This window comes from Coturnix japonica, chromosome 2 (assembly GCF_001577835.2).
Source record: "Coturnix japonica isolate 7356 chromosome 2, Coturnix japonica 2.1, whole genome shotgun sequence".
Taxonomy (NCBI): domain Eukaryota; kingdom Metazoa; phylum Chordata; class Aves; order Galliformes; family Phasianidae; genus Coturnix; species Coturnix japonica.
In genome coordinates, this window is record NC_029517.1 from 19255699 (window position 1) to 19282621 (window position 26923).

At 39.3% G+C, this 26923-nt stretch overlaps 1 protein-coding gene and 1 long non-coding RNA gene across 2 annotated transcripts in view; both read left to right on the forward strand.

Moving 5' to 3' along the window:
• The first annotated feature begins 2099 nt into the window (after positions 1-2099).
• Positions 2100-10822, forward strand: LOC107309066. The gene is made up of 3 exons (XR_001553058.2): positions 2100-2208; positions 7671-8025; positions 8551-10822. It is a non-coding gene; the product is annotated as an uncharacterized LOC107309066 (long non-coding RNA).
• A 12505-nt stretch (positions 10823-23327) lies between these two features.
• Positions 23328-26923, forward strand: part of ZNF804B (zinc finger protein 804B) — a 195437-nt gene continuing 191841 nt past the window's right edge. Inside the window, exon 1 of the mRNA XM_015853517.2 lies at positions 23328-23925. Coding sequence (XP_015709003.1) covers positions 23578-23925 — 348 coding nt within the window. The 5' untranslated portion in view covers positions 23328-23577. The remainder of the gene's footprint in view (positions 23926-26923) is intronic.

A 26923-nucleotide genomic window follows, 5' to 3' on the forward strand; every position in this document is an offset into this window, starting at 1 on the left:
ATACTGTGAAAATTACCTACTTAAAATATATCCACTTGTACTATAATTAAATTAGTATAAAGTGAAGGCTGCATTAGCAGTTGCACTGTAACAAAGTATTTTCAGACAGTTTTAAAAATGCTTTTCTGTATGCAAACTGCAATACTCACAATTAATGTATTTTAAAACCTCTAACTTAGATCTTTTGTTTTCTTCCTTCCCTCCTTCCTTCTTTTCTTCCTTCCCTCCTTCCTTTTTCCTTCCTTGCTTCCCCCCTTCCTTCCTTATCAAGAATAGTTACTGAAATATTCTTTAGATGCTGTTATATTGTACCTTCATCCTGAATTTTACCATGTAACTCTGGAACATGACATCATCCATTAACATTTTTTGGAAGATACGTTCTTTGTTTGTTGTCGTGGTGATGGCTGATTTCTTTTTCCATCCAGACAAAAATGATTATAACTACATTCTCTAAGCTCCTTCATTCCAGGAAGGGTTTTGCATTGAGCAAGAATCCATAGAAAGCTGTAATGAAGTTACTACTTCTGAAATCACATGGTTACATGCTGTTACATATGATGTTTAACCGTCAGTATCAGAAAGTAGTCCAACTTAGAGTTGAACTCACTTGGGATACAGTCTACCTAATCTACATTTTCATTTATTTATTTACAGCAGTCTGATTCTGTCTCATTCCCTTTCTTTTTGTTGACTGATTCACTAACTGCCTTGAAAGAGGACATTGGACATTAATATCCAAAGAGCATTAAACAAGAAAGCTTTATGGGACCAATGGTAGAACTTCATTTGCACCTGCACAATTCTGTCCACTGTATCAACCCTGTGCAGTTGTTATCTCTAGTCTGTTTTTATGTGAGCAATGTATGGCTAGCTGAGCACAAAGCTTGACTGCACCAGTAACTGCATCAGCCACAGGCTGAGTGGTGAAGTCAAAGACATGAAATAACTGCTTCAGCCTCATTTTAAGTGACAACTGCAAAAAAAATTGGGTAAGTGTTGTCACCAAATATTAGCAATTATATTTGAGCTTTAATAAAGCTACAATACAGTTCACAGAACAGCTGCACATATTTTATGTTTTGTTGTAGTTAGGTGTAATGTAAAATGACTGAATATCACCTGTCAGACTCATTATAGTTGATTATTCCATAATTGTCTTGTCCTAAGCATGTCTGCACAATTTGAGGTGGTGTGAAGGTATAGAATAAATACAACTTCCATTCGTCCATCTCTATGTAACATCCACACAGAGACATTGCAAGGGAACAAGGCCATGATCTCAGCACACAAGCAATCCAATCTAAATGAATTATTTTCCTATGCATTGTGAACAGTTTTAGACAAAAGACTGAGATGTACTCAGTTGCAGGTCTCCAGAAATTTAGAGGTGTAGCTCAGAACCAATACATTTAAGTAGGCATGATTTTGACTCCAATAACATCAAAGGAAAAGCTGCTGTTGACCTCAGCTGAAGCAGGTACAGGACATGTCTATATTAAATACATGTCCAATTTTTCCAACATGCATATGTCAAAGTTTTCTACTTCTAACTCATAATGTTGTACAATTTTACATGTGGCAAATTTCATCTAGTAAGATTTCAACTTAGTGATAACATAGGTAAAAGCACAAATGTCCTTTCTGGAAATGCAGGTCAACACAGAGATTTTTCTTTGGATGCAAAGTTCATTGTTTTAAAAAGATAAGACTTCATTAGATATTAAACACAGAAAGGAAAAAGAGAAAGATTAAAAGTTAGATTCCAATACCCAGTTTTTCCTCTATTCACATTGTAGGTAAGTACTCAAGGCGTAATTCCTTTTATTTTATTTTTTCAGCTTCTATCTAAAAAAGAATTTAATTCTTCCATCAAAATGCAACTGATGAACTAGAAGGCCTCACACTCTAAATACTGCATACACTAATAATAGTAAAGTTTTGTTTCAGTACTGTATTATGGAAAGATGAAAATGATTTTCTGCATGTGGTGGTGTAGCAGAAATGCTGAGTCATGGCTTGAACCAGTGATTGAACACCTGGGGGAAAGGCAGGGCCAACCCAGCGGAACTCAGGTGTATACAATGCACCTAAATTACCAGAAGGGGGGCAGCCAGGATCCATCCCTTTCCAGACTTCATGTAAGGGTTGGCAATGGAAGTAAGATTCTCTTGTTTGAGTTCGCTGTGTACCTGAGGCCTTTTGAAGGTAAGTGTTTTCATTCCTTTCTTCCTGTGTCTAAGGTTGCATTTGAGTAAATCTTCAATTCCTGTTGTTTAGAACCTTTCTGCAATGTTTTTGTTGCTGTGCTTTCTATTATGTTTCATATGGATTGTTATTAGATGGTGAACATTCATAATCGTGGATGTGCAGAGCTTGCTTATGTTGTAAACGCTGCTTAAATTGCCTTGTCTGCTCAGCCTTTTGCTTTATTAAAAGGTCTGGATGAGCATGTTTTCTTCAAAATGATTTTCTTCAGTTTAAACGTGTGGGCTTTATTTCAGCTGCTTTATGTCAACCCGAAAATGAAACTACTAGCCTTTATGTTTCTGTCCATGAGCAGAGCAACCAGCTATTGTACAAGTCAATATCTGTATGAACTCCTCAAGTTTCTCAAATGCATGAGAAATTAGATAGTGACAACTTGTGAGCACGTTCAAAGAATGGTTTTAACTTATGTACAAGAGTGAAGGGGAGCAATGGAAAGAAACTAAAAGCTGAAGCTTGGCAAGAGAAGTATCCTCTGAGAACATGAGCAAGGCAAATGGAAAACCAGAGGAAAGCAGCAGTGAAAATTGCGTGAGACATGAGCTTTATGGGTGAATAAGAAAGGTTGAGTTAGTGATTATAACTTTCCCTGTTCTGTATTTGTAGGCTGCCCTTGCAAGTTCCTTAGTTCAGCTGTACAGAAAAATATCAATGAGCTGGGATTTCCAGAAGCTGCTCTGACAGTTTCTAGCCCTGGTTGTTCTTTTTCTGTGAGGTTGTGAGTGGTTTTTGTTAGAGCCACGAGAGATGCTTAAGTTTTCAAAGCTCTGCTAAGTAAACATATATAGCTGGTAGCAGCATTTGTAAATTAAAGATTACTCTAATCTTCAGTAACAGATTTATGAAATATTGTTTTGATTTTACGGCATGAAGCAGAATTTAACTGAGTTTATTTTGAAGACAAAAGCAATTTAAAAAAAACAACCCATAGATTGCTTTGGCCAACAAAGGGTATAAATTATCCTTAACTAATTTCTGTCAGTAGAGTATGTTGAGCTATTTAGATAAAGCATGCTTTCTGACATTTATCACAGAACGGTACCTTCTTACAGACTGTTAGTCAGAGAACGGGGACATGGGATGAATCACTGAGGGGCTGGTAATCTTTTTGCTGACATAAATGATATTGGTTATGGATGAAGAAATTAAATCACTTTTTCCCCCCCTCAAGTACGGTACTGTAGTATGTAATCAAACAAAGTGCATTCAAATTCTAATGGTAAAAATTCTGTAAACACATAAAAATGTATCTGAATGTGGCAGGTGCTGTTACTAAATATATATTTACTAGGATACAGAAAAAAATGCTTCTGAGGTAGCAGCAAGAAAGCTGTTGCCTAAATTAAGTGCTTAGCAATGCATCTTGCCCCAAATTCTTCAGAAATAAACAGTTTTAAAACCCACAATATCAGCATAATGTTATTTAATATTTATATACTTAGGGTATGTTGCAATTTCCTCAATATATTTTTCTTTTTCTTTCTTATGCAGATAGTATTGTCCTAAAGTTTGATTGCATGAATTAATATAGTGAGTGAAGTATGTATTATCAACTAATACACAGCTCTGGCAAGCATCAGTAGTATATAATGCTGTGTGTATGCCAAGAAATCTGTGAGTGAACCTGTCCTGGAGCTGTTTACTGTGGGCTTTCCATGAACCCTCACATTTCACACCCCACTAGTGGGACTGCCTGCTGGGAACGTGCTCCTTGCCCTCACTGCAGGAGAGAATCTGTTTGCAGATTCATCCCCCTCACCCTCAGATCATCTGGAACAGCTTTCTGGAACAGGTGCATGCCATCAGCATCCTATAGGGCCTATCTGTATCTGTCCAAATGTTCTAGCTGGAGACAATAGCCAGTGCTGATTCCCTGCTGTTTGGAATGAGGAAGGAAAACTGATGTGGTTAGCAATCTTTTAACAAGCTGTTAGCAAACTGATATTTTTTTCTTTTTTTTTTTTTCTTTATTAAATGTAATCATGAAGCACATTCTTTCTCATAAACTGCATTCTTTTAGGTTTGAAATGGAAAAAGAAGTAAAACCTGTTAAGCTATATGTTCTATTGAGATCGCTTTCAATAGATGTCTGTGCAAATTGCCAGATGAGAGGAGCAAGTAGGTGCTGTTTATGAGCCTTACCTTACTTCTTCTTGTGGAGATGAATAGATAAATAAAGATGATCTGCAAGTGAGAAAAGAAAATAGTCAGATTTCCAAAGCCTAGATACTTCTCTAAAATAAATCCAAATCCATATTTTTCTTACAATGGGAGCTGGACTGCAAAACCCACTAAGTTCTAATTTTCAACTTTCCTATTTTGAAAGCACAGATTGGGTATGCTGCTTGCTCTACAGTTAGAAGATCATTTCCGTAGTTTCATTCAAGAGCACCCTCTTAATTTTCCAGCAGCTTATGCCAAAATCTTTTGCTTTCTAATTGAACAGCTTTTCTTTATTTTTACCATGAGTTTTTTGAGAACTGCTATGCACTTTGGTTGCTGCTGTAGAGCTTTCTTGATATGAAGGGCTCTGTTCTTTATAATGAGAATGTATCTGAGTATGTACTCCTCTGTCTCTGCACCTGCCATTACACATCCACTGCCTAAAGTAAATTTAGCCTAGGGTGCCATTAATGCCTGTGAGTATGGGGGAGATAGCAGTGCCAGGATTGTGGGCACTAGCACTGGACATTAAATCACTTTTTGTTCCATTTTGTTGCTTTAATTCTCTTCTTTGCTTTGTCACTGGGACAGATGCTTTCTGCCTGGAGGTTGAACAGGGTATAGGTAAGAGGCATATCAGAAGTTGTCCCTGTAGAATGCCCTCCAAACCCTTTATCTAAGTCCTGGCAGGATTTGTAATGTGAATGGAAAGTTATAAATTACCACATTTTCTATAGAGTATAATCTAGTAATCTTCATATTACTAACAAAAAATACCAACAATAACCTAACACAGTGCTTCAGGACAACCCATCTGGGGGCTGATCTGGGCCCAACTAATGCAGAGTTCATTGGGAACTTCAATCCTTTTATACCATAGACTATTCTCCTGCTAAATTTATTTCTTCATTCTAGAACTTTTATCTTTAGTGTCACTCTTTGCCCTTGATTTTTCCAGTTTTGCATACTGCATATGAAAGCCATATTAATGCCATTAATATTCATGTTCATGTTTTATACCTGACAGAATTGAAGAAAACAGGTTACAGAGTTACTCGGTTAGCTCTGAGATTTCTTATTCTTCAGTTTATAAAGATATTTCCAGTCTCTAAGCATGTGGAGAAAGTTGCTGTAATTACAGGATAAAAATTCCAGCAATACTACCAGACTTTCATGATTTCTTCAAGCAAAAGACTTCTTGAGATTGTTCCTGAACTTAAACAAAGATGATGTCTCACCATTCAATAAGGCTGAACTATTTTTGTGACAGAACTGGTTCCATTTCAATTAAACAAACCAACCAAAAATAAATGGGAACCACCAACCTTCTATACTGCTCTCATCTTTCTTTATTAGTGTACTCTTTTAAATCCCCCAAATGCTCCTGCATACTGTAAAAACTACTGAATTTTAGAAGCTCCTTATAAAGCGTAAATAAATCTGTATCCACTGCATAATGATATTTTATTATCAATTTGAGCAAAGTGTAAAATCTAATCTTGACAATCAAGCAGTTTTTGGGCTTCCTATCATAATGGCATCTGGTTCTTGGCAAGGGATTTAGTCATCATGGCGGTAAAAATGATAAAATTAAGGCTTAGCATATATGCCAAGAAACAGCTGTGCTAGTATATTGTTGCTTTTGTGCAAAAATATTTGTTCAGTGAATTCTATAATTACGTAAGCTCTATAAGCAATTTTTCCCTTTGTTCATAGGTTGGTATTTAACATATTTTTGTCAAAATTGGTTCATGAACTCTAGTAAGAAGATTTTTCAAGAATCTGTTTCAGAGGATCTCCTAGGATTTGTGTGTAGGTTTTTTTTTTTTTTTCCTTTTCTTTTGGCAGTACTTGATCTGGAAGGTCTTTGGCATTTCTCTTAGGAGTATGTGTACAGAACTCTCCATCCACATGCAATGTATTTGCATGGTGGCAGTGCTGGAAGGACTGCATGCTGCTATTCTAGCTGCTGCTGGAAGGAGAGCTGAAGCATGAAAGTCTTTGAATGGGTTTGGCATCTTTTCCTTGTAGCCTCACACTCATACGGTCTTATCGTGTTGTTTGTTCATCTTACACAATTTTAATGTGAGGTTTTAGATTTCAGACCTAGAATTCTAAGTGACAAACTTTCATAGAATTTACTGAATCAAAGTTCTTCCTAAAATTCCTTGCAACATAACGTTATGCTGAATTGCCTCCCAACTTCAATTCAGAACTCTCTAAAGATGAAGACCTCTCTTGATCTTTAAATAGAAATGAAAACACCCTTGATGAGGTATTGTGGGTTGTGTCCCAACCTCATACAAATGTATAATTATAATAAATGAAAAGAAAAAGTCTACAGAATCTATACTTCAGTTTTGGGTTACAGCTGGTAAAATAGTGCAAATATTTTTGTCCCAAAAGGGGATATGTTTTTTCAAAGTTAAACCAAATAATTTCATGTTGACCATTCCTATACTAAATGGCTTATTTTTTTTCCTTTGGATGAAACTAAGTTTAAAAAGATACTGTCCTCAAGGAAGTGAAGTATTTCGTTCAGTTCACAATTATTGCTAAAGTATCACATCAAAAATCATTTTAGATAGGTAGCAAATCATAGCAGCAACCTACAATTGCACACAATCCTGAAAGTGGGCCATATTTACTTCTTGTGTCTCACTCTTCCTCAGGCTTTTTTTAGGATGAAACTTGTGAGAACTTCTGCATAAAAATGAGGGAGCATTAGGACTGATCTTACTTTTCAGTTGTCAAAAGTATTGTGTAAGTCTTGCTATTTGATGCTCGCTTGTGATTGCCAGGAGGTGTGGGTTTTCTTGGTGGCAGAGGGGAAGCTGGGTATTGTTTTTCAGTGATGATCAACCTGTGTTACTCACTGTCATGAGAAACTGCTGATGCACAGCTTAGCAAGTTTCAAGGAAGTAATTGCATATTTATGTGGCATAGAGGAACATTCACATTTGCATTAGGTAGGATATAAATAAACCTGTAGGGCTTGTCTTCCTCTAATTGTATGGCATTTTAACTTTATCAGTAGAAGTTAAGTAATATAACCCTCACTTTAGAAAGTATGAAATTCTTAACATAAGAAATAGTGTCTATTACAAGGAATAATCTGATCCATAGTATTCTTCTCAGCTATGTACCTATGCCCAGGAATATATTTATTAAAAATTCCCAAGTGACTGTGGCATAAACCATCAAACCATCACTGTAACTGATTACATGTGTCCTTGCAGAGCTCTCAATTGCAGAACACAAAATTGTTATGTTACTTCATGCAACAAAACTGAGTTTCACATGGGAACAAGATTGGACTCCAAATCATGAGACTCTGCTTGAAGAATCTAACATCAGTTGAAGAAGCTGTTACTTCTCTGCAAGAGGAATGAAGCAGCTCAGAGCTGAGTTCCTGGGCCTTCCCAACAGCTCAGTGATGAGGAGCAACTGTATAAAAGAAGAGTTCTGGGGAAACACACTAACAGCTGTACTCATCATCTGGACAGATTGCATCCTTGTCTTTGCCACAGGTTTCCTCTGGCACAAAACATATCACACATCACTAATATTTGGTTCCTTTTCCATCATTTTCAGGTGAGCAATCGTAACAGGCATCTGCACATCAAGCATTAGTTTTATGTGTTGTACATTTTTCTAAACAACGAAAAAATATTGTTTTACCAATTATCTTCTGAAAAACAAGCATCACATTGAAAACATGGTGTGCAAAAACCATTTATGATGAATGATGGTCTGTTTTTAATTAGACAATTTTATAGCCTACAACATTCATCTATTTTTAGGATGCATTATCTTTTCTCTAACTGTGGCTTTTAATTTTAAAGAGATTAAAAGCAGTTAGATGTAAACTTTTCTGACTTCATTGTAGTTGGCTGTTATTTGGAAATATTTTTAACATCAGTAAATGCAGATTCAGCCTCATTGAGTTGAGTATTTCTAGATTGTAAACCTAATCAACCAAATATTGTAGTGATAAGTCAGAACCCACTTTAATGTGAAAAGTTTTGTCATGATAGCAATGAAGTCTAAAAAAAATAAAATAAAATTCATTTAGAAACTCATGCAAAATAATCCGTGCTGGTTTTGTATCTTTTCTAGGAGTTTGTGGAATTACAGAAGAGTAATTAAACCAAATTACTGATGGTATTTGGTATATTCCAAGTTTTCAGGTAAAGTCTGTCATTGTGAATACTAGGTGCATTACAATTGAGATCTGATACACTTTTTACTTCTTTATTCCCTATCCATGTGGGTTTTGTCTGCTATACATCTCCAGGAACTTACTTCACACTTCTAAGAATGAACTGAAAATGAAAGATAACGTTGAAAATATAGCTGCTTCATAAGAAAATATCAAATATGATTTCACTCTATTATATATTCTTGTCTTCTAGATACATTCAAGATCCACTCAAATGTACAATGAGAATTATTTTCAGAGATTTAAATTTAATTCATTCTTGTGAAGACATACAGTAACTCTTCTGCTTTCAGATATCACCTGCCATTGTTAGATGGTCCTTACACTCTTGCTGTTCTTTTGGCTTTTCTTGCTATGCAAATATATTTTATTCTACTGAAATATCAATGTGTTTTTTAGAGCTTGAATATTATTCTACCTAAAACCAACTATACTGTAGTCATGCACGATGCAACTAGTAGATGATAGATTATGACAGGTGGAGGCAGTATTTGTACAGCAGAGCCTAAATAGACTGTTTGTCTATAGCTTCAGGGCATATGAAGAAAGATTCACTTTTAAAGTAGTCTTTTAATGTAGATGTAGCTCCAATGAAAACAAAAAATTTCCAAGTGCTATGAAACTATAAATATGTACAGAGGTTGCTCCAAAACTAATGCCTCCTGTTTATTTCTGCATGCTCTACATACCTGCTGTGGTTTTCAATAACACTGTTTGATAGAGGAAAATTCTCAGCTACAAATTCCTATTGTTCAACATAATCACCACTATTATCTCTGCATTTTTACCAGTGATGAACAAGAGCCTGTATGCTCTGCTTGTAAAAATCTCAACCAGAGGTTATAGACCATTGTCACTGCTTAAAGCACCATCCGCCATCTCACTGTGCTCACATCTAGTGTTTGGTATCCAGAAATATTCAGCAAGCATTAATGAAAGTCAGTGAGGTTCAATTGTATTCCACATGGAGGAATTCAATTCCACACCTTTGCTTCATCTGCACACCCATGTCAGATTCCCTTCTGTCAGATTGCCCCTCTGCTGTCATCTGTCACATGGCAAAAAATGGAACAGAATATTGGCAGGAAGGTTCAGCTTCTGTGCCGTATTGCCAATGCTTGGCTCTGACATTTTGAGACAGCATAATAAGGTAGGAGGCATTACTTTTGGAAGCCTTTGGAAATCTTCATGGAGCTCCCCATTCTAATTGTTCTAATTTCTGCGTTACTGTAACGTAACAAGACCAACCAATTTCACTTACCCACCTTAAAGTGGCTGAAGAACTGGAGGTAAACAAAATATGAAGAAAGAAAATGGAACAGTAGAGAGTGTTTAATGTTTTTTCCCATAGAAGTAAGTTCAGAAGGAGAACCTATCTCTGGATGCTAAGAAGAAAGAGCTTTTGGGGTAGAGAGTTTGTCTCCACTGCCTTCTGGGCTTGCACAGGAACCCTGAATGAGGTCTGCCTTCCCTTCTCTGTTCCAGCAGCATTTATCATCAGCAAATATACCATACTATAGCTATGATATAAGAAACAGTTTCAAAGCTTTCTGATGGCAGACACCATCCTGGAGGTTCTGGGGAAGATCAGAGCTGATGCTTGTGAGAACAATTAGACCTGTGTATTTTACAGATAAAAACATCCTTTATTGTCTCTTTTGGCTGGCACTAGATGTAGTTCAGTAGAAAAGGATCTTGAGTTCAGGCTGATATGTCCAAGACAATGGTATGCATCTGACTCTGGCAACCACTTTCTATGCTCTTGAGAATTTATGTTGTCAGCCATCCACCTTCAGTGGATATGTGATTCAGAGTAGTATCTGTGGCACTCAGTAATACAAATGCAAATAGAAAACTGCTGCAACTTGAAATAATGCTGGCTCAGAGATAGTTTGCTATGTCATTATACAGTTTGCTTAAAATAATTGAGTAAAATAATATCTCTCATGGTTGCATACAATTATTTTTGATTGCTTTCTTAAATGTGTTCATAAAATTTTATAGTGCCCTTTGTACAACACCTACCATTTTCCTGACCGGTTAATGAATGATTCTGAGTTACAGCACCTCCATCTTGTGGTAAACCTGAGAAATAAATCTTTCTTAATGCTATCTGCCCAAAAGTCCCTTTTAAAAAAATATGGTAATAAAGATTTGTCCAGGTTTTAACTTGGCTTCAGGTGCTCCAGGGTGTTTACATTAATGTGATTTCTCTCTTCCTCCATTTTGAAGCTGTCTGCTGAGACAGTCTTAGGCCAAGCTGAAACCCTTATCTTTCTGGGCTGGCAGCAGAAAGACTTCATCCTTCCCCAAAGAGTGAGGGAGGTTCTGTGCTTCTTAAGAAGCAATAGCCAGTGCTATCAATTAATAGCAGTGTTTAGGCACTGAGAATTTAAAAGGTGTATAAGTACCTGCTGCAGCAGAAGCTGTCAATTATCATAACTCTATTGCAATTATAAAGATGTTTTTCAAATGTTAAACATTAGTTTTTTTTTCCATTTCTGCTGTTGACTAGGTATACGAATGCATCTGTATTTTTAGTTTGAAATAAAATTTTGTGATATAAAAACAATCTGAAAAGTGAAGCTCTTCCAAACTCTAGAAGAGGCCCTTCAAGAATGATAGTCTGAATGCTTGGCAGCTGGGACCCATATACTAGGCTTTCTGGTTTTCTGTTGTTGAGATGCTGTTGCTATGAATGCAAACAGTGAAGTTTTTAGCAGAGGAGCCAGCTAATGCTAAGTATGAATTTGCCCCAGTTTCTACCCTCATAACTTACTGAGATTCTGTGTATTCTGAATTGCTCAAAATGGCTCGCTACTCAAATGTGGTTTTGCAGGCGAAGAGGAGAGGGAATAGACTCCATTCATTGATCTCTTGGCTACAGTTGTGGTGGGGAAAAGGTATGCTGTTAGCCTTGGTTTGGTTCAGCTTTTTCTACTAGGACCTCCCTGCCCATTTTGGAGTTACAGTGTCCTTGCTGCAGAATGTTTAGTTTTGTCACCATTGAACTTCACATTACTCTTGTCACCTGGTTTCTCTGCTCCATCAAAGCCACTATGTATGGCAGCTCTATCCAGGATTTAAATACGTAGTACTTTATCTGGAACAAAAATTATAACTGTGCGCAGTTTAAGCATATACAAACTTCTGTAACAAGCTGTTCAATGTCCTTTCTCTGACAATGGTCAGCAGAGAAAATTAACACAAACCAAGCAAATTCTTACTTATTTATGCTCTCTTAGGAGCTACTAACTGTTAAACCTGTTGTGAAGACTCTTAACTTTGAATGTGTGTTTGGACTTTTCAATAGCAGGAAGGGAAGCCAGCTCATTTGTATTTCCCTGACAATCCTCCCATAGCAATAAAGTCACAATCCAGTGATGGATTATACAGAGCAACTGTTTGTTTATTTGATTTAAGCTTGCATCCTCACAATGTTTTTGGTATACTTAACTCATATTGGGAAGAATGTGAGAAACTGGGAAGAATAATTCCCTTCTCAGCTTGCAAGCCCTTCCTGCTTCTCTAGTACCAGTTTATTTCACCTTTGCTTTTAGAGCAAAGGTGTTGTATGATTTTCTGTTTTGCACTTCAGTGCTTTCTAGCACTAGCAGTTGACAGGGGTTTTTGGCTGTTGCTGAGCAATATGTTGGCATTTTTAGATAATCCTGCCCAAGAACTTCAAAATGTCTTCTGTGAGTGGCAGTAGGTAATTAACCATCATCGAGGATTTATGGTTTGAGTTATTTTTCTCAAATGTGGTATTCTGTGTTTATTGACATTGAGTTTCTTCTGTCACTTTACTGCCATGTTACCTACAAGATCATTCTGCAGTGCTATGCAGTTTGCCTGACTTTGGACTACTCTGAGTAATCTTGTATGGGGAATGTTATGCCATAATAAATCCTTTATTGGCAGCAACAAATTTGGCTGAATATCCCTTCCTTCAAAATCAAAGGCTTGAAAGATGCTATCCTTAAACATAGCCTCTTAACTATACCTGTATACCCCGTTCTCATTTTTGCAGTTCCTTTTGACTCTAGGGACCTGGGGATTTTAGAAAGCAAATTAAAGTGTTGGCATGGATTCTGTATTTCTGACAGCTAAGACTTTTCTTACCTGAATTCAGCACGGTTCCAACTACTGCTGCTGGCTTTGGGCTGCTCCTGCGTCAGCTCTCTTGACACGGCAGTGACTTCCAAAGCTACCCTGAAGGGCACGGACTTGTGGCTTGTGTAATGTGCATCCATATACCTGTGGCTGCTCCCACGTTCACAGGTGTTTGCTGCCCACTTCCCCTTCCACAGTTCTACGTTCTTTGTGTCACAGCACTGTTATGCTAAGTCCTGGTCAATTGAACTGACCTGAAATCCGAGCTGTGCTCCTGGAATTGACCCCCTAAAGAACCACCAGAGTATCTCAAGAAGGCTGGTAATATTTACTAAACATGAAGCGATGTGAGATTCAGAAAAAGAAGAATATTCCATGAGGAGCTTCAGATTCCTAGAATATTCCACGATGCAAGGGTTTTCATGGATTAACAATAGAAATCGATGATGCACTTGATGTATGTCTTGCTGTCAATGGGTGTCTTGTATGTCAGCCATGCTGATGGCTTTTTATACGTCTTTATATTCAGGCTCTGAGAGAAATGGATTCAGTATTGTAGCTGGATCAGGATTTTCTCTCTTTCAAAAGTCACCACAGCACGACGACCCTTTGGACAGGGGCTCTTCTCAAGCACTTATTGATGTGAAAAGAAGATGAAAAGAAGTACATATTGTTTATTTTTGGAATTAATGTTTACAGGTTCGCAGAATGTATTGACACAGCTTTCAGAATACACTTCATTTTTTTGCTGAAAACAAAAGGGAATCATTGTATTAACTTACTGTTTATTGCTGGATTGTCTACTAGCTATAGAGCTGCTTCCTTCTGGGACCTCCTGTTCTGTATGTGGCACATGTACACATGTATATGTGGACAATCCTTCTTAAATAAATAAAAGTTCAAAGCAAAGAAAAGATGAAAAAATGTCTGGGAGGAATTAGACACAAAGACTTAATTTAGCCATTCATTTTATTTCAACAGGGTGTACAGAAAATAAAAAGTATGAACCATTTACCATAAAAGTTAATGGTGATACTGTGACGCATTCATTGTATGTTCAATAAGGACCATTTTGCATTAACACTTCAGATTAGCATTTAAAGGATGAAATATAAACTCCTAATATCTGTAGCTTATTTTATGTCTGTGTTAGTTTTGAAAATAATTTGATGAATGAAAATCATAATGAAAAAAACTGTGTATTTGCCTGTAAACACTGAGTGGACTCCAATTACCATAGCCTAATTTCTGTCCATCTGCTTTTACTCATACACTAGGTGTGACAAAGCTCCGTCAGTGTTGAGACTTTCATAGTGAAATAAACAATATTTTCCTGTCCTATTTGCCCTCCTTTTAAAAATCAATTTCTCTAAAATCGATTTGTTGTATACACGAATCTTCAGAGTTTTGCAGTATTTCAGCAGATCGTAACAATTTGTCAACAACAACAACCCAAAACAACATATATCTCATTTAAAACAAATAAATTGTTGCCCATCTGCATGAGTTTGACAAAATGTTTTTTTCCCTTACTTTTTAACCTTAGGTTCAAATGCTTCCTACATTTTTAATTAAAAAATAAATAAATACCAATATCAGCATTTTAAGAATTACTTAATCTAACACTCTGCATCTAAATCGTTTGCTCTTACAGAAGTTAGATTTTACCATGGGGCATTAAAACGTAGCACACAATTTCATGTCTTGAATTAATTCATGCTTAAGCTTTGGGTTTGCATAAATTAAATATAGAAACCATACAACATCAAATCTTGTGAGTGTTAAATATCTGGAATTTATCTAAAGATCAATTAATGTTCTAACATTCCTATCTCCCCAAGAGAAGCATCAGGCGATCAGTCTGGAAAACTATTATCTGTTTCTACCCTTTAAGTCATATTTTGTATTTTAACTCTAGGTTTACATATGTATTTGTATCATACTTTGCTCTTTAAATCAGAAGATGTATGGGGAAGTGTACTGATGGGGATTTAGGGAGGAAAAGCAAAAATATTGTTTACTCTTAATCATTTCTTAAACAATTTTTTTCTCCAAAAAGGCAATGCTTTAGGTATTATTCAGTAGTCTTTGGCTCACTTTCCCCTTATAATTATATCTGTTTCCCGTTTTAAAAGAATTCCTCATCCCAAGCCAGTCCATTATTTCTAGAATTTGTAGAAAGGTTAGTGAGTCTCTAGAGTTGTGATTACTTTTTCTAGCTGACATTTATTGATCTCATTACCTTCGTGCTCATATTTCAAAAACTTTTTTTTAACATTTTGTTACCATTTCAAAGATGACAGAAATGCTGCAGTGCTCACTGTATTAGAACTGTATATAATTAAAATTTGTACTCTGTGTTTCATCAGAACTTCACTGTCAAAACCTCAGCATGTGTTGTTTACAAATTAGATTGTTATAATTAGAACATAAAATGACTGCAAAAACAGAGGCTAAATTTAAATTTGAAACAAACATCTATTTTATTTCTGCACAGAAAGCAGTTACACTTTTGGCCATAAGCAAGTTGCTACAATGACATACCTCAGATCAAATCAGATGAAATATACACTAATGCAGAAGCCTGTGAAAAAATTCAGCACACTTTAGGAGATACTGTGGAGGGCAGGAGCTGTGCAGTCCCATGCTAACCTTTTATTTGAGAGTGAATTTCACCTTTTTCTTTTGTTGCATATTTCCTTTTTCTGTTGTTAATTACTGGAATTTAAGTAATTAAAATGGCATTCACATTTTTTTTCCTTAAGGTTTAAGTATGTTTTGCAAACATTTCTAACAAACAAAAGATACTGTAGGAGATGCCATCCAGAGAGATCTTCACAAACTTGAGGAGTGAGCCCGTGTAAACCTAGTGAGGTTCAGCAAAGTCAAATGTGTGGTGTTGGACTTGAGTTGGGGCAATCCCAAATATGTATTCAGACAGGAAGAAGAACTCCTTGAGCGTAGCCTGGCAGAGAAAGACTTAGGAGTCCCGGTAGATGAACAACTTGACATAAGCCATCTATGTGCACTTGCAGCCCAAAGGGCTAAGGATATCCTGGGCTACATCAGTAGAGGGGTGACCAGCAGTGAGAGGGAGGTGATTGTCCCTCTCTACCTTGCCCTTAAGAAGCTCTACTTATAGTAGAGAGTCCAGGCCTGGGGCCCTTAGCACAAAGGAAGATGTGGAAGTGTTGGAACAGGTGCAGAGGAAGGCCATGATGATAGCTAGAGAGCTGGAGCACCTCTCCTATGAAGACAGGCTGAGGGAGCTGGGCTTTTTCAGTCTGGAAAACAGAAGGCTCCATGGAGACTTCCAAGAGATGATGGAAGTAGATAATCTTTGAGACCCCTTCCAACCCATTCTATGACTCTATGATTCTGTGATTACTGTGATTCTATAATACACTGAAAAAACTCAGAGTGCTTGTCTGCAGTAGAGGAAGTATGTTGGTGCTTGTCTTAAAAAGCACTACTATTTCATTATTATTTCATAGACGAATAATAATGGGAAGGGGTGTTTGTTCAGCAAACAGCTGAACTCCAAAGGATATCACCTGACAAGTGCTGTTGTCGGTTTGAAATTTTTCCTGTGTCTTTCATATCTTTCTTTATAAATCTTTTTAAAGGTTTTCTGCTGAAGTATTATCATGGGCAGATGATGAAATGTTGGCAACAGGATACATACAGAGCTAACAGGGTGAACTTGTTGTGGTGCATAATAAATACTTCCATGGAAACATGTATATCTGAGATAGTACAGTGGTTTAATGGATGTGAATGTCTTGGACTTGAGTTCTATACTACTTTGCTGAAGACTGCAAAATTACCTCCCTCTCATTGTTTCCTAGCAAAAAATAAAATTGTCATTTCACTGGAGTGGGAAGAATGGAGAACAAGATGGACAGGAAATAAATCAGATGCTAACATTTTGAGCATATATATATATATATCTATATCTATACATCATTCATGTGTCTGCACTAATATATAGACACCAGATACATATTTATGCATACATTAAAATATATCATCTATGTAATAGGCTTATGTGTGTATATATATAATGTACATAAAACAAATTGTATCCCTGGCATTTCAGCAGGCTTTACATTCAATTATTTATTTATTTATGTTCATTCTAAAGGGTTATTTTCTCCTAGCCATTCTTTATCTAGAAGGGCTCAGTGAACTGCTATGCTAAGTGGTCTTCTCCATCAGAAACTGTAGTTACTTGCTGTTTCCTTATGACCCACATGCATAAAGTTCCCAGCTCAGTGATCTTTATCCAACTTGTGTGACATCTCACACATTCCTCAGCCCTCTCTTTTCCCAACATGAATTCTCTTTCCTTTTTATTTTTCATTACTACTTTTTACAAAGTAGCGTGACATCTATTACAAACTTTGCTTGAGAGTCCATTAGAGAAAAAATGATAATAATATGCTGAGAGTATATGGATGTCTTATGGCAAATCTTGTGGAAAACAAAGAGTGTGATATTGACTCATCAAGCTGAATTTGTCCATGGAATTCCTGAAGGTGTCACATGTACTGGTGCACAACTAGTACAGACATGTAGGTGTGTTCCTTGAAGCAATCCAAAGAAATGACCCTTGTAGATCATACCAGGGGGACGGAAACACCTTATACTGCCAATGGTTAAATATATGCAGTGAAAGCTGGTTTTGCTCTTACTTTGCAAGAGGGATCCCCTCCTGTTGCTGGTCTGTTTCACTGTAGCCTTTGGAGCACTTCTCAAGGAAAACAAGTATTAATAGGAAAAATGATTCACAGATGTGGTTATGTTGGTTATTGAAGTTAGTGATTCTATGGATGAAATAGACTCCCACAGCCTCACTGTCTGTCTGTAGATAACATGGCTATTGATGGAGAGATTAAACAATATTTTCCTTCTCTTTACATCTTTTTTTTAAAATCATTTGGGAATAGCAGCTCTCTACTTAATATTCAGCTCTAGTTCCTAATAATAAAAAGCAATAACTTTATTCAACTTCTGGATATTAAGGCCACTTGCACATGCAGTGCTCAGCCCAGGAGATGAGCCTGATGACCATCAATGAGCAATGGAAAATGTGTGTAAACACTCCTGTGAATACCCATCAAGTAATTAAAGTTTTAGTGAGATTTATCAAATAAGTAAATGTAATAAAATGATATGACTTGGAATGCAAACCATGTTCTTCCTTTAGAAAGAGATTGATGTATTAAATATTTATGCAAGCATAATAAATTGGCAAGTGTATGAAAACACTGTAAAACCTTCACCTCTTTCAAGTACCACCTTTCTTGAAAGAAAAGGATTTGCTACAAAAATAGAATTGGAGTTCTGCTATATAATTTTCATATCAGTGGCTACTTGACATCATTCCTTCTATGTCCATCCTTAATTATGTAGCGAATGCAGCTAACAGTAGGAAGAAACCACATAATAATGTTTTTGAATAGAAAATGAAATATGTCTTTACATTATTGTTCACACTGTGGAACTATTGAGCCTCAATTAATACAGAATTAGTCTTATTAATTCAATTAATTTATTAATGATGTGTCCAGAAACCTCCTGAAAACAACAGATTTCTTTAAATTTTTAACTGATTATGAAATCATCAATCTTTCTCAACATCTCCTAGTAGGAATTAACATTCATCAAGTAGCTCTCCCAGTAACTCTGAGGTAAACACTATATTGCCTCTTTTCAGCAATAGAGAAAGTAATGCAAAGAGTTTCCTGAATGTCACATGAGAGATATATCAAAGAAATGTTATAGTAAAGATGAATTATTTGAATGAGATTCTTGTTCAACTATATGACTTTCTTAAAGTCAGTGGAGCGTGGGCTCATATGAAAAGTAGGGCATGATTTACCACTCTTCACTGATGTATACACATGCACTTTGGTTTGCTCATCATGGAGACTGCTTTATTTGCTGGCTATTCAGTTATCAGCAAGGTGTAATATATAAAGTGATTATTCAGCGCTGAGATGTTCCAAAAAGCTCCATCCAAAATAAAATGTTGTCATTGATTCTACATGAAGTAAAGAGTAGAATAACATAACCATCAGTGCTTCAAGTGTATAAAACTTGACAGATTCAAAATTTGTACACAGAAAAATGGAAACTGAAAGAGGAAGCAAAAATAAATAAACACAAAGGAAAGTGGCACACTGCTTACATAAGTGATTCATAAATGTACGTAAGAATGTAACTACTATTTAGATAAAAAGAGGCAGACTGGGATTAAAAATGTCAGGATAAGTAGTATCAGTTTACTTCAAGACAAATAAAATAAGGAAGGACCAAAAGAACCCAAATTAATTAAAGAAATAAAGACATACAATGAAGGATTTAACAAACCTTACTTCAGGAAAAGTGCAATTGGTACCATTGAAGATTCAGGAAGAAAAGCAGACATTTGAAGATGCCATTTCACTGAAAGCAAAACAGGGAAGTTTTACTCAAGACAGCTCACCTTCTGTTTGTAGATCTGCCTGGAACTCTAAATAAGAATCAAACTTTACAAAACATTCCCGAAACATGAACTGCAGTGATAAAAAGAAATCAAACTTCCAACAATGATAAGCATCATTCTAATTTACAGAGAACTGGGACACGGTATATTAGATTATATCTTTAGGTGGAATAATAAGACATTTAATGAAACAGTTTTCTCTAGGTTTTTGTAAGAGTTTATCACTGTTTTCAGACACATTTAAGTAAACATTTCTAGAGAAACTGATTGTTGACTTCCAGAACTGTCATCAGTTTCAGCAAGGTTTGTTTCTCACCTGGAGGAACCAGATATAGTTTTAGACCACTAGAATGGATGTAATAGAATCAGAGAACCATAGTATGCATAGAATCACAGAATCATAGAATGGTTTGGGTTGGAAGGGACCTTAAGGCCTACCCAGTACCAGCCCCTGGTGCAAAAAAGGCTGCCACCCACAGGGTGCCCAGGCCCCATATAACCCAGCCTTGAGCACCTCTGGATCTATCTGAAGACTGACCACTTTAGCTCTATTTCTGGCATGCTGTGTTCACATTGCAGGATGGGATAGAGGAACTGGAGAAAGACAAGTATGTTGTTTAAGCAATTATAATCCAAAGATCTTCCTATATGGCCAGGAGTTGATTTATAGCTTTAAAATCTCCATTACATCTGAAGAGAATCTATGCTGTAAAGCTATGCTAAGATATTGCTGCTAAATGTCAGGAACCTCATTGTGTATTCTTATACCCAGATTGTCTTGTCAAGAAGTTCTCACTTACTCAGGAAGTCTGTTTGAAAAAAACACATCAGTATCAGGGGGTGTTCTTCCTTTTGGTTCGTTTGGGTTCTTCTGTTAAACTACCTCTGCAAGAACAACCAGACTGTGAAGCAGCATTCAAGCTGTGCGTCTATACACCCTCTGTTCTTGTTTGATTGCTATAGTACAATTTGCAGAGGTGTGGTGCCAAGAGATATGCTTTGTGCTCTTTGAGTTTTCTCATGTTTGGAGGCATGAGGAAGTATGTCATTGTTCTATCTGTGCACAACTAGGGATTGAGAAAAAATGTTTCAGGATTGGGGCTCTCAGGCCTGAGGAATGATCATGTTGGCATCCAGCAAGTCACAATAACTGCAGGCTTTACCTGTACAGGAGATAATATCAGAGTGATGGAATTTGTGCACAAATAGAACAAGCAATCCTTGAAATAAAATTTAAATGAAATTCACACTGTAGACAGAGTTTTAAGTCTATATCTGCAATGTACTGTCTAAAGCCAAAAAAACCCCCACATGAATTAGCTCAACCACTAAAAGTAATGTGCTTTTCTCTGCTGCCTGATTTTCTGATTATATTTGTATGTCAGAAGCAGTGGCTCTAGAGCTAGACTGGGTATTTCAATTTGACACCACATTGTGCAATGAGGACAATCCAGACAAAGAATAATAAGACAAAGCTTAAAGATATTTTGGGGGCAATAAATGCTAAGTAATCTTCATTAATGGCAAAAAATGTGTGTAAACTGAAGGGATAGATGAACTGGAGAACATTTAATTAGTCTAATCATCATTTGTAAGTGACAGCTGACCTGCTTCTCTACTTGTTGGCATCTTGAAAAGACACTAACACTTCTGCAAAGAAATTGTCATTTTCTAAATGGTAGTACTTTGCATCCACTGTGCTCAGATGAAAATTGCCTTATGAGATCTGAGGCAGTGGAGGATTGAATCCAGCTGAAACTACAAACAGTTCATTCATATTTCTGCATGACCTATGGTGAGAGAGAAGAAGGTGCAGCATCTCCAGAGACTCAGGGAATGTTATAATTATTTAATTGTTTCATTTGACAACTCCTAATCTCATTTTCTGAGGCTTGTGTTCTACAGATTGTTTATAAATTAGATTGGTGGTCATAGTAGCTATTCCCCTGAGTTGGCAAAATGACACGAGCCTAAAATAACTTCTACTTTTCACAGCAGAGCCAATTGAGCACATCATCCTTCTCAGCAGGATAAAATGGGTACTGTGCAGTTTATTCTGGGGCAAATCATTTCCTTTTCATACAGTCTTAGTAAATGAACTATGTGAGACCATGTGGGTTTAAGGAGTAAAGTACTATCCTTAGACTACAGTGAAGCTCTTGCAGAGTTTCTGCTTTTGTTGCAGCTTCTCTGCAGGTGATGCACACTTGCCAGCCACACTGTGGTGTGGATGCTCTGTTGAAGAGGTAGGACAAAAACAGCTCTATGGAATAGAGGACTTCCCATATCTCTTCATGACAGAAGAAGAATTGAGGCCTCTTTGCATGTTGCTTGGGTGGGATGTAAACTCTCTGTTCTGTGGCACATAAAAGCAAAGTTTTGGAATGTTTGCTGTGCTGTCATAGAGTAAAGATGCTGGTGTTCACTTCCAGAAGTGCATGTTCACTTAGGAGCCAGAAAATCAAGCTGCAGGCCCAAAGCAATCTGAAGTTAATACTATAATCATTGATGGGATCATGGAGGAGGAATTTCAGAAAGAAACTTGTAGTTAACAAAATCTGTAAATTATATGCCAACAAAGCTAAATTTCAAGCCATTCCCTTGTGGGACTTGTGGGAGGAACTAATCATAACAGCTCATCTCTGCCCCCAGATTAACAGCTGCAATCTTTGTTCAGTGTGGTGGTGTAATTTCTAAGAAGTCACTCCTCATCATGACTTGCTTGAGAAAAGCCCTGCACATATCTGCTATGGGCTCAGCTCTGTTTCTGGGCCACAGAGCCTGACTGCACTGAGCCATGTGACTATTCTGTCTTCTACCATGGCCTTCAGCAATGAGTCCACAGCACAGCTACACGCTACCTCCTGTTTATTTTACACCCATTTTCTCAATTTAACCCCTTCACACAGTTGTGACTTTTCCTTTCTTTTCTCTACTTCTCTTTTATTTTATTATTATTATTACTTTAATGTTTGAAATCTGTTATATATGGTAAATAAAGTATGTTCTCAATATGCTGCTCCCACCTTGGGTTATTCTAACTTCAGATTTGCTTTGTAACATCATATAGTTATTCATTAAGTATACAGTAATAGATTTGACTATTGGCATACATGTACATACACACACAGAGAGTGAAATTTTATACAGTATGGGAAGCACTTGATACTAAGGTTGTATGACACTGTTTTACATATACAGCCAAAAGCTGACATTTGATTTCTCATGACCTTTTTATCTATACAGTTCAGAGGTTTGTGTGAGATTTTCTTTTTAATTTAAATTTATGTTTACAGGAAGATTGCTCTTTTGAGGCTAAAATTAGTTGCATTCACTAAGTAGCTGAAAACATGGGCTTTCCCGGATTGAAATGAAGGATCTGAAATGCTTGTTATCTGCAGCTTCGAGTAATCTACTTGGAAGAAATGAAAGATCTGCAGGTGACTCTGAACGCCGGATGATTTATCGACTTACTTTTATCGACTTAGTAAGTAACAGAGCAGAGACAATACCTGTGACCTGCTGAAAAGGAGCTGAGCTTGCACTGCCAGCCCTGAGCGCACAGCACTGCGCCTCTTGCAGAAGGACGAAGAACAACCTGTTTCAGCGCTGATCGCTGGAGGCACGTCCTACTCGCTGTTCCCCGCACATCACTTAGGTCACAAACCGCATCGTATACCCGAGTGCTCTGGGGTGGGCACAGCCAGAAGTTGGGGTGTAACACAGTGACCAACCGCGGGCTGCCCGCCCGTCCGGCCGGCTTCACGTTGCGGGACGGTGGGGCTTATGTAGGGGCCGGGAGAAAGGCGGCAGAGGGGATGGGGAGGGCAGCAAGGGACAGGACGTGGTTCTCCCGGCAGAGGGAAAGTTGGGTGAAGAGAGTGAGGAGAGGGAGGAGGAGGAGGAGGAGGAGGGTCCCTCTACCCGTCGGATCGCGGGGCTCGGGCGCAGCTCCCCGGACCCGCCAGCCGCCGGCCGGTCCGACCCCTCCTCCGCCCCCGCCCCGCGCCGCCCCCGCCCGCCGCCGGCGGAGGTGAATGAGGCGCGGCGCCGGCTGCGGCACGGCACGGCACGACGCGGGGCTGCAGGCAGCGGGCGGCCGGAGGGAAGAGCCATGGGGAGCTGCCGCCGAGAAACTCCCCTCCGGATCGCGCCTGCCAGCGGCCTGCTCTGAGGAGGAGGAGGAGGAAAAGGAGGAGGAGGAAGAGGGAGGGAAGGGGCCGTAGCAGCGGCGGACTGTGCAAGTTGCGCGCTGCCCTTCTCCGCGGGGCCGCCTGCCGCCAGCGGAGCAGCATGCGGACTGGCCTCCGCGCTCCCTCGGATGTGCTGTGGCTGCTGCCGCCCTCCGCGCATCGCCCCGCTGCTGGCAGCGCTCGGCCGGCCGCTGGATGAGCCGGCGGCGGGGACGTCGCCGCCGCGGTTCCGCCCGCTCCTTCATGCGGGCTCCCGCTCCGCCGGGGGTAGCGCTGCCGCCGCCGCCGCCGCCGAGGAGCGGGCGGCCCGCCCGGGGCCCCGCATGGCGTGCTACCTGGTCATCAGCTCCCGGCACCTCAGCAACGGGCACTACCGCGGCATCAAAGGCGTCTTCAGGGGACCGCTCTGCAAGAACGGCGCTCGCTCGCCGGTAACTGCCGCCTCCGCGCTCTCTCCCTCGCTTGCCCCCCGCACGGTAGGAGCGGGGCGGGGGCCCACGGCGGCGCGGGGTGGGTGGGTGGCGGGGAAAAGTTTATCGAGCGGGGAAGTGGCCGCGGGTCCCCGCGGAGGGGCGGGCGTGGGGCTGCGGCGGTGCACGGGGGGATGGAGGCAGGGAGGGAAGGAGGGAGGGAAGGTCGCTGCCGGAGCTCTGCAGGGAAGTTGGGGGCGGCCGCCGGGGGAGGTTTCGAGTGTGGCGGTTCGGTGCCCGGTCCCAGGTTTTGATGCTGCGTTCATACCCGTGCTGGCTGTGTGCCGGGATACCCGAAGCCTGGGCGTAGGGTGCGGGAAGTTTGGGGATGTCCGATAGCGGTGAGCCGCCGTGCTGCGCTGTGATGTCCGGGCGGGTCGCGAGAGGCGTTCGGGGCCGGGGCAGAGCGGTGCGTCGCAGCCTCTCCTCCGGGCGCTGAGCATCCCAAACGCTCCCCGGCCGGGGCCGAACGTGCTCCGTCTCGGTGGAGCGCTCCTGGGTCCGGACAGCCTCTTCCCGCAATCCAAAAGTGCCGGGGATGCCCCCGTTCCGCTGCTCAGCCCTTTGGCTTTGGCAGTGCCCCACAACGCGCCCGCACCCCAAATGCCTTCAGGAAACCGCCCGTGATGATGAAGTCTGTGCTTTCTGTTTCTTGACTTTCGGTGATGGAATGAAGCAAAGCGACCGATATTTCCCTCTTCGTCTGAAATCCCCCCCGGTGCCCTACAGCCGCTCGCTAACAGCGCCCGCGGGTTCGCCCTTCAATGCTGCTCCTCGCTGTGCGGTACGGCACCGCACCGCGGTACCGCCGGACGGCGCCGGCTGAGCTGTGTCCGCGCTCCCTCATCCCACCCCGTGCGTGGAACCCCCCGAAACACGGAGGGGTCGCGGTCAGAGCGGGAGAGAGATTTCACCCCGCAGTTCGAGAGGTGACAAACCTCAAAGGTCTAAAGTGGGAGGAAGCGTGATTGTAAATACTTTGCTCTGAGTATTGTGTGCTGTGCGCAGTAGAACTGAAGCTCTGTTCAAGTGTCAGGAGATATTATCCCTCAAATACTGTTATGTCTCGCATCCTTCACTTTCCGACTTCTTTGCCTTTCTTCCTACCTACATAGTGAGTGTGTGTGCAGCTCCCCTCAGCTTAAATGCTTCATGAGATGAATATAATTATCCGATTTTGTTAACAAATGACCGTTTTTGAGACAGTTCTTTTAACTGGTGGGAGAATATATATATTTCTAAGTGCAAATACAAGACCAGGAAATAGTTTTGATTTTGTTTCTCATCAAGGAACAATATTTACTTTGTTAAAAAAAAAAATAAAATAGATGTTGCTCAACATTGAAGTAGTCTCAAGTCAACTCAAGAGTTTAGTGGAAAAGGGGGGAAAAAAGGTTGAAAATAAGCTCAGGTTTCTTTCCTTACATAGGAACATTCTTTCCTGTGAGCTTTCCTGAGCCTGAAGCTAGGAGCAAGACCGCTTGGTTTTGAAATTAATATGACCAGAATTTGGGATGTTTTACGTGACTTTTGACCATTTATATAGAAAAGAAACCCTGGGTTTTAGCACTCCTTAGCTTTCATTCTGAACTAATGAGGGGAAACTTTCACTTTTTCACACTCATGTTTTTTTGGGGGGGGAGGGGGGTGGAGGTCTTTTGTTTTATTGAGCACCCTTTGCAGCCAGTGAGGCTTTTGGGGTGCTGGGCTGAGCTCCAAGTAGTGGTGGGACTGCAGGTGTGTGGTGTATCAGTGTTTTATTGGTGCTGGGTAACTGTAGATCTAGAGTTCTTACTTTTAAGTGTTTGGCATTTAGCTTTCACTACTGCTTTTATTGATGCTGTTTTCATATTTTCATAGGGGAGTCCAGCTTTCAGGTGAAAAATAAGGAATGCTTTGTTGGCAAGCTAGATAATCATATACTCTTACTTACTGAAAGGAGTGATTTTCCACAGTTATCTCTATGTGCTTACAAACTTTCAACTTTCCAGACCATATACTTCTTGCTCATCAATGTGTTCAGGACTGGGAACAGTGAATACAACACCTGGGTATGTTCTTATATTATGGAGGTGGGAGTTATCCGTACTGGAATTTAGTAATAACTGAGGTAATAAAACTGTTTTCAGCATGGGAGAAAAAATAAATAAGAAATAAAAACAACCAACAAATAGCACCATACAAACACACCTTCAAAACTGTTGTATTTTCTTTAACAGTAAGCTCTGAGTTAAACTTCAGACCACTTCTGTGTCTAAGTAGGTCCTAAACAAGTGGCATTTAATTGTATACTCTGTGCTTTTTTGTTTAATTATTTCATTTAATAGCTCCTGATTGTGACTTTGGAAGATATAAGTTATATCTCACAGCCATTTTTAAAATGCTAACCTTGGAAGTAACCTCAAAGATTATGAGTTATATTTCCTACCATTGAACAATCCTCTATTTGTATACTATGAACTATCTTATTCATGAGCCTACCAAATTTTTAATGTATAATGTGTACCTTTCTGTATTTAAAGTGCTATATTAACAGACCATGAAATGTCAGTAGACTTAAGGCTATGCTTTCCAAAATGAGAACAGTGGTGAATATTTTAAATACCTTTATCAAATTTCATGGCTATGTGAACAAGGATTTTTCAGTAGTATTTATTTAGCATTCTTTGCTGTTATTGCATCGGAAACAAATTTGATCCATCTTTCTGGTATAGAGAGACTGTGTGCTGTAGCAGTACCAACAAAGATACCTACAGTCATAAAGGTTGGGAAAGGTGAGATGACCAAGTCCAAAAATCAACCCATCATTGGACTAGCACTAAACCACTTCCCTCAGTGCCATATGAAGACTACAAAGGTAATGCACTTCATCTGCACATGTTGACCTGGGGAGACATCGTTGTAAGGTCACTTAAAAACTCCACATTTCCTCTGATCATTTCCCTGTGTAGAAAAAACTAGTTAGGAGTATGTGGTGATGAGTTTAGGAAGAATGGAATGAGAA